This window comes from Sminthopsis crassicaudata, chromosome 3 (assembly GCF_048593235.1).
Source record: "Sminthopsis crassicaudata isolate SCR6 chromosome 3, ASM4859323v1, whole genome shotgun sequence".
NCBI lineage: Eukaryota > Metazoa > Chordata > Mammalia > Dasyuromorphia > Dasyuridae > Sminthopsis > Sminthopsis crassicaudata.
This window is the reverse complement of record NC_133619.1, coordinates 259,384,938-259,393,803: the sequence shown is the minus strand read 5'-3', so window position 1 is coordinate 259,393,803 and position 8,866 is coordinate 259,384,938. Positions and strand designations below refer to the sequence as shown.

General features: G+C 35.0%; 1 protein-coding gene across 1 annotated transcript in view; it reads left to right on the top strand.

Annotated features, from left to right (window-relative positions):
- The first annotated feature begins 334 nt into the window (after positions 1–334).
- MRPL39 (mitochondrial ribosomal protein L39) overlaps positions 335–8,866 on the top strand; it is a 28,155-nt gene continuing 19,623 nt past the window's right edge. Inside the window, exons 1-5 of the mRNA XM_074300573.1 lie at positions 335–472; positions 1,001–1,207; positions 3,244–3,383; positions 6,590–6,689; positions 8,591–8,658. Coding sequence (XP_074156674.1) covers positions 418–472; positions 1,001–1,207; positions 3,244–3,383; positions 6,590–6,689; positions 8,591–8,658 — 570 coding nt within the window. The 5' untranslated portion in view covers positions 335–417. The remainder of the gene's footprint in view (positions 473–1,000; positions 1,208–3,243; positions 3,384–6,589; positions 6,690–8,590; positions 8,659–8,866) is intronic.

Sequence of the window (8,866 nt, the reverse complement as noted above, 5' to 3'; positions counted from 1 at the left end):
AATTTACTTTCATCTTATAAAGAGTAAAATTATATGTATATTAAATATTTGTTTTAAAATAAAATTTTTTATGGTTTTTGGTTTGTGATGGTATAAGTACACAATTTTATATACCCACATATCTAGGGTCACGTAAAAATTTCCACAGGTGAAAAGGGGTATCAGTGGAAAAAGTTTAAGAATCCCTGGGATAGAGGGGCTAAGCCCTATTTCTCAGAGTAATTCCAACGCTAAGGGAAATTGACGCCAGAAATCTGGGCGTGGTCTGAGAACGCAAAAGGGAGACGCATGCCCCCTGCTGGCCAAGAAGCGCCAAGCACCGAGGGCCAGAAGCTGGCCGGAACCTAAGTGAGCAGCGCGTGTTTCTGGGGAGGAGTTTGGTGGAGCGGAAGTACACACAAGCCATTTATTTTCTTGATGGCTATGGCGAGTCGCGCGCTGAGGCGCCTGCGTTCACCATGGAGCGGTATGAGTAAGTATCTTCTGCTGATATTTCGGAGTGGAGACAATGAAGGAGATAGAAGGAGACAGGGTTTCTGGCCTACGGGTGGGAGCTGTTGCTTGTGAAAGAGCCTTTGGAAGCTCCATGCATGGGGGTGAGGCTCTCGGGAGCCAGGGGGTCACTTGAACCCGGTCAAGGCGAGGAGACCAGGGGCATCCACGGATATTACTTGGAGTCTGATTTAAAGTTTAGATAATTGTTTATTGAATTGCCTTAAATTTGTAACGTGAGAGCGCTTACCTCAGATGACCTTGGAGGCGTCACCTAAAATCTGACTTTGTTTCCTCTTCCGGAAAATAGGGTCACTAATCCCCTCACGCTCTCCGAAGTTTAGGGAAAATGTGCTTTGTTAATTCTCATTTTAGCGTTCTCTGCAGAATGTACTTGAAGTACCTTGTAGCGTGGCCACTTTGTGGGGATGGTTCTCAAAATCTTGTCGGATGCCCGTCTCCTCTTGCAGAGTAAGTTTTTTTAACTTTGCGTTCTAATTGTTGCCAGAGTTTATAGCCACTGCGCCTTCTTTTCAACTATCCACTACGGAAATAGCCAAGATGCGGAATGAGCTCTTTAACCAAGAGAAAGAGAGACAGCTGTCCCTACATCCTCGGACGGAGAAGATTGAAGTTAAACATGTTGGAAAAACGGACCCCGGTACTATTTTTGTGATGAATAAAAATTTTTCAACGCCTTATAATTGTGCCATGCGTAAGTAAACCTTTTTCTTTCTTTCTTTTTTTTTTCCTGAGGCTGGGGTTAAGTGACTCGCCCAGGGTCACACAGCTAGGAAGTGTTAAGTGTTTGAGACCAGAATTGAACTCGGGTCCTCCTGAATTCAGGGCTGGTGCTCGATCCACTGCGCCACCTAGCTGCCTCAAGTAAACTTTTTTTCAATGAGTAATCTCAGTTGCTCTGTTTATAGGAATTGTACCAGGCATTTCCCTCAACCTTGCTGAAGTTTTTTCTTGTCAGTTTATTAAGGGTTTGATATTCTTCTAATTAATTACCCAACTACAAGAGTATTTTCTGTGTGGAAACAAAGCTCTCTTAGGAAATCAAGTAGCCCAAATAAGCTGACAACTTGACTTCATTGCTTCTGAGGAAGAGCAAAAACTTTACTCTTTTTTTCTGGTCATACTCATGTTTTAGAAACAAAACCAACTTTTAAACAAAAATTTAACGGAGCTTTTCATTTTACTCCCTGAAATTGAACCCTTCCATCTAAAAAGAGAACTGGTTAAGAGAAAACATCTGTTAGTACAAGCATATATAACATCCTGTCCATGTAGTCCACATACGATATTTTAATTAAATTTTATATTTTTTATGAGAAAAATTTGTCAATGAACAGATTTCCTACCCTCTAATTTGAAAAAATAAGGAGAAAAAAATTTTTTTGGTTACATTTGCACAGTAAAGAAAAACATTCTCAAATTTGCTATGTTCAAAAATAAGTTGCAAGCTGCACCCTGTATTCTATCAGGAGGTGCATGCTTTATCCTACAATTAGGATTGGTCATTGTGTTCCTCAAAGAGTTCATAAGGTTTTCAAAATTGTTTTTATATTATTATTCTAGTATAAATTGTTCTCCTTATTCTGTGCACTTCATTCTGCATCAATTTGTACAAGTTTCCCTAGGTTTCACTGAAATTGACCTTTTTATCATTTCTTATGGCACAGTAGTCTATTAATCTTGATGACAATAGTAAGTGGAAATTGAACAATCATGGATTTTATTTTTATTTTTACAGGCAGAGGTAATGAAATATTTAAATATCTAAAACAGAAAAATAGAGCTTAATTTACATTGATTACCTAGTCTTATGGCTATTTTTTCCCCCTTTTCAGAAAACCTAGAGCTCCATTGATAAGATTAATATTTAATAATCTAGTTATCAGTTTATAAGGGAATATATTCTCATATTCTTCTATTGCCTTAATGTTTGAAGCAGTAACATTTATACTTCTATTGCCTTAATATTTGTAGCAGTAGCATTTATACTGTATAATGCTACCAACTAGTATCAACATAGCTCTTGTTTTATTTTTCTAATAGTGGTAATAGACTTGATCCCATCCAGGTTCTATTACCAAGTCTCTTGTGACAAGCTTCTTTCGTGTAAGAAATATGATTGTGAATTTTCTATCTATAAAGACTTGTGTTCTTCCTAACTTTATATGTAGATCTAGCCCTTGGAAAACTTTTAGATAATTTCTTGCTGAATATAGCCAATCATATTATTAATTTAGTTATTTAGGAAGAGAACAGATATTTTCTTTCTTGGCCCAATGCTGTCCTTAGTTTGTCTTTTGTGGATTATTTAGACTACACAAAGTGGGCATGATATCGTAAATGTCCTGTTTAGTTTTGTGTAAGACAAAGAATACTTTAGACCAGTGGTCCTCAAACTTTTTAAGTAGGGGGCCAGTTCACTGTCCCTCAGATTGTGGGAGGGCTGGACTATAATAAAAGCAAAAACTCACACTCTGTCTCCGCCCCTCAGCCCATTTTCCATAACCTGGCGGGCCACATAAATGTCCTTAGTGGGCCACATCTGGCCCGAGGGCTGTAGTTTGAGAACCCCTGCTTTAGATATATTGATTTTAGTAATGAACTGTTATATTTTGGAATATACTAACTTTTAAAAAGATCACTACTATGTCTATTGATGTTACATTTAAAAATGAAATATTTTCTGTAATTTTGATTGGACTTAGGTCTATTGTATATTTAACTCTTTAGATTTAAGTGAATGGTATTGCAAGAAATCCATTTTGGCTCTTGTGGATGGCCAGCCCTGGGACATGAATAAGCCTCTGACCAAGTCATGTGAAATTAAGTTTCTTACTTTTAAAGATGAAGATCCTGAGGAAGTGAATAAGGTAATATTATTTATGAATTAAGTATTTTTTTTTTTTCATTAAGCCTAGTTTAATTTGACTAATAAAAGTAATTCAGCAAGCATTTAATTAGTATCTTACTATATGCAGGTTATTTTGTGTATAAAGATGAAAAATTATGGAATTTGTACTAAAGTAGTTTTTAGTCTTAACTGTGGGGATGTGGCATCTACATAGATTTCTGGGCAATATGAGTTGGTATATGAAAAGGACAAAGGATCAATCTTAGGAAAATTTGAGAAGAAAGAATACATTCAGGTGAAGGGCGTCAGGAGAATTTGTGGATGTGGCACCTGAATTTAATATTTAAAAAATTATTTGGAAAAACAAAGATGAAGGAGTATATTCTAGAAAAAGAAAATGAATTATATTAGTGTTTGGAGAGAGAAAATTGAATTGGAGAGAACAGGTAGTCTATTTGCCATAGAACATAGATTTGTGAAGGGGATTAATGTAGAATAAGTCTGGATAGAGGTGGTTGTAGTCAGTTGTTGAGGACCTTAACTACACTTAGTAAATATTTATTGATTTGTTCACTTGAGTAGATTAAGGAGAAAATGTTATTCTATCCTATAGGCAATAGAAAACCTTTTCAATTTTTTGAGTATAGATGTCACATGGTCAGACTTATTTACTATATGTGGCACCCCATCTTTGACTCAGTATGTCTGTATTCCCTATATCTGAAATACTTTGCCTTTTCACCTCCACCTCTGGGAATCCTTAGCTTTCTTTAGGATATACCTGAAGTTGGAGTTGTGAAAGAATCCAGCCATTCTGGAGAGCAATCTGGAATTATGCCCAAAAAGTTATCAAACTGTGCATATCCTTTGACCCAGCAGCGCTACTACTGGGATTATATCCCAAAGAAATACTAAAGAGCGGAAAGAGACATATATGTGCCAAAATGTTTGTGGCAGCTCTTTTTGTTGTAGCTAGAAACTGGAAGATGAATGGATGTCCATCAGTTGGAGAATGGTTGGGTAAATTGTGGTATATGAAGGTTATGGAATATTATTGCTCGGTAAGAAATGACCAGCAGGAGGAATATAGAGAGGCCTGGAGAGACTTAAATCAACTGATGCTGAGTGAAATGAGCAGAACCAGAAGATCACTGTACACTTCAACAACAATACTGTATGGGGATGTATTCTGATGGAAGTGGAAATCCTCAACATAAAGAAGATCCAACTCACTTCCAGTTGATCAATGATGGACAGGGGTAGCTGCACCCAGAGAAGAAACACTGGGAGGGGAATGAAAATTGTTAGCACTAATATCTGTCTGCCCAGGTTGCATGTACCTTCGGATTCTAATGTTTATTGTGCAACAAGAAAATGATATTCGCACACATGTATTGTACCTAGACTATATTGTAACACATGTAAAATGTATGGTATTGCCTGTCGTCGGGGGGGAGGGAATAGAGGGAGGGGGGGTAAATTGGAAAAATGAATACAAGGGATAATATTATAAAATATATATATATATATATATATATATATAATTTAAAAAAAAAAAAGGATATACCTGAAGTGCTATCTCATAGACAAGGTTGGTTTGGTTTCTTAATCACCCTTATTCCATTTGTTAATACTTTTTGCCTTTTAAAATTACTTTGTAGCATTATATTTTTGTTTTATTTATATATCTTGGTACTAGTTGTTGCTTTTGCTTCCTTCTACATACTGAACTGTTATAAGTTATTTTCTATTCACTTATTGAATCTATTAGCATTTTACTCAAGGGAAGGAAAGCCATAAGTATTTTTATATAGAATTTGATTCCTCATTTGAGCGAATAATCTCACTTGGCATGTAAAGTGTTAATGTCTCTTGCTTTTAATTTCACCATTAAAACCAGTCAGGGAGATCTCCCCTTCTAATAAATGGCTTTATGATAAGTTTCAATCTGGGATCATACTGCTGTAGTATACTTGACATCTTAGAGAAGGCACTCCGTATCCCCTTTGTTAGCCAGCTTTGAGGAAATTGAGAAACACTGTACTCCCATACTCTAATTTTCTTCAGCCAGTTCTTACACTCAGAGATTTCAAGGCATAGATCTAGAAATAGAAATAATACATAATACCTTGCTCCTAAAAGTCACCATTTGGAACCACTGAAAATGAAGGAATACAAATCAAGAGGTGAGATTTTTCCTGTACATAAAGAGAAAACTAGGAAGCTATGTTCAGAGTTCCAAAGTCTTTTAAAAATTTATCTTAACATTATTGTATAAATTGTTATGATTCTGGCCAATTTACTTTGCATCATCATTTCATAAAAATGGAAGCTATTTCTGGAGCTAATGTAATACCTAGTCTTAGGAAATGGTCATACCATTGTCTCAATTTATGTGTAGGTTTGAAGTCCTTACAGTATCCCATCCCATATCCAGTTAACTATAAAGAACATCCTTTTAAAATTTCTAAGAATCTTCATTCCAATTGATATAGTGATTCTAATTTATGTATTTTTTATACTATAGTTGTATAACTGTATTTTTCCTGATTTAATTTAGATGAGACAGTAATTTGAGGAAGCTATTATTACCTGGTAGAAGCTGGCAGATATTTGAGAGATTTTTCCTAAATGAATACTGACCTGGATTTTAAGTGTACAAATTCTTTGACATTGTACAATTCTTCAGTCTTTATATCCTCTCATAGCCTTGCACTTTCCAAGCTTCCCAGTCTTTTTATACTTTTGCGCTCTCGCTCTCTCTCTCTCTCTCTCTCTCTCTCTCTCTCTCTCTCTCTCTCTCTCTCTCTCTCTCTCTTTTTTTGTATTCTGTGTTTCAGCGATGCTTGCTTTCTTGCTGTTCCTTGAATAAGATACTCCATTTTTCAATTGTAAATTTTCTGTGATTGTTTTCCATACTCGGATTTCTCCCTTTTTTTTTGTTTACCCCTTACCTTCAAGAAGCCTTTCCTAATCTCCCTTAATGCTTAATATAGCCCTCTGTTCATTACCTCCAATTTAGCCATAAATTATTTACATAATTGTTTGCATGTTGTCTCTGCTATTGTGCTGTGAACTCTTTGAGAAGAGACTATTTTTTGCCTTTATATCCCTATTTTTTAATACTGTGCCTGGAATACAGTAGATGCTTAATATAAAGACTTGTTGGCTTGATTTGACATTGGACTATTTTATTGTAATATATTTACATTTATTTTATTCTAGGCCTATTGGCGTTCTTGTGCCATGATGATGGGGTGTGTGATAGAAAGGGCATTCAAAGATGATTACACAGTTACTTTAGTCAGAGTTCCAAAAATTCCAGGTAATGTAAACATTCTAATAACTAAATTAGAGTTGAGAAAATTTATGTAATATTGGATGCCTGTTTCCAGAGGTGTGGAGTGTTCAGTTTTTGTGCATGACAGTATTGTATAATAGTGGAAAGAGTTCTGGATAGGGAATCATAGGCCTTAGGCAGAGATCTCACCTTTTACAATAGCTGTGTTACCATGGGCAGATCACTTATCTTCTCAGAGCTTTAGTTTTCTTTTCTTTAAATTGGGATTATGTTAGTAGTTCTTGCTTCACAGAATGGTTGGGAAGATCATCTAGATAAAGTAGGTAAAGTGTTTTTACAAACATTTCTTCTATTAATAAATTTGTGAATAAATTCATCCATATAGGGTATAAAATAAAGAAATCTTCTAAGGTCAGTAATTAAATAATTAATAAAAGAGTAGGTGGAAGATAATGTTTGAAGAGACTGAAATTCATAAGATTTAAAATGGTTTGAAACTGAAAACAGTAGACTTTTTAAATTTTTTTTTTTTTAATTTTCAGGTCCTTATTTTTTCCCTCCCATCTCTCCCTTCCATTGAGAAAAAAAGAAAAACAAAACTTCTGTTACAGACATATGTAGTCAAGCAAAACAGTCCTGCATTGGCCAAGAAGAGTAGATTTATGATATTTTAGTTGGCCATAGGAATGGAGGAAATGAGATCATATGAAGGCATGTAGGGAAGTACAGGGTGTATTTATTGTATTTCTCTACCTATAACTGCCTGAAACTTAAGAGTGTCAGTTTTTCTGTGGAGTCTCAGTGGGAGAACACATTTCCTTTATCTGAAGCTTTGACTAAGTTACTTGGTGGCAAAGATATTTATTCCCCAGAATTTTTGTAAATTAGGATTAGATTTCAAAGTTCTAATGGTCATTGTTTTAAACCATTTCACTACATTAATTACATAAAACTATTTATAATATTGTTTTATATGAGATTATTTTGACACATGACTGATAGCCCTTATTAGTAATATTTTCCTGAGAAGAATCAACCCATTTCTCCCCTCTTTTTTGTTTGCACTTACTATTTTATATATCTAGGAGATAACTATATTAGAAAATCCCCTCATTAATGCAGCTACTTAATTTTAGTTTTATTTTCTTCAAGAATTGCTTAGCACAGTGAGAATTAAGGATTTTAACTTAAGGTCACACTGCAAGAACCTCAGTTCTTTCTGACCTTAAGGTTGTGTGTGTATGTGTGTTTGTGTAATAGATGTAAATGATAATACTACTACTCCAGCACATTATTTATTTTACATGAAAAAAAATCCCATTAAGTGATGCATTTGTAAGTCCTTGCCTTTTTAGATAAAATCAACTTTTGAGTAAAGGGTCATTTCACAATTCCATAGTACTGTAACTTTCTGAATATGTATATGGCATTACTTCAGTTTGTTATTTCAGCTGTGTAGATACTCTCCTTGTTGGTACAGATAATAACTATTATTTGAGAGTTTGGCTAAAAAGTTATTACCTTATGACCAGTTTGGAATTGAGCCTCTTCAGTCCTTAATGTTAGACTGACAGTGCATCACAAAATCGGTGCTTTAATAACCTTTCCAAATCCATAGGATGTTTCAGAGCTTACCTGCTTGTAAGAACTCAAGATCACCTCCACATTATGATGAGTCTTTGAAGCACTATTTTAGGAGTATAAACAAATGTATTGATTTGCAGGGTATAAAAAGGAAATTAATGCGAGATGATTTGGTACATAGTGCTTTCTTTTAAATCAAGAGGGCTGTTGAAATCAAACAACTAAGGTGATAGTGGTGTTTCTTTTGACTTTTAGATTTGGGAGTGATTGCAAATTATATTTTGAGGACTGAAATATGCATCTGATTCAGATATTAACATTAATTTTTCTTGGATTTGTAGTGATTGCTGGAGCCTTCTGCTATGATGTCCTTTTGGATGAAAGACTTGATGAATGGATTCCAACATCTGTAAGTGCCTTTTACTTTGGGAAGAATCGTCTGTGGAGCCATTTTGTTTCCTAGAATGACTTTTTAGAAATTAGTATTGGGGGTGTTGATAGTGTTTTTAGTAAATGTATTCTGAAAAGTCAAGGTATATTTTAAATAAGTGTAGGTGTGGAGAATTTTTAATAGTAAATGTGTAAGAGGGATTGCTGTTCTTCTATGATTAATTCAC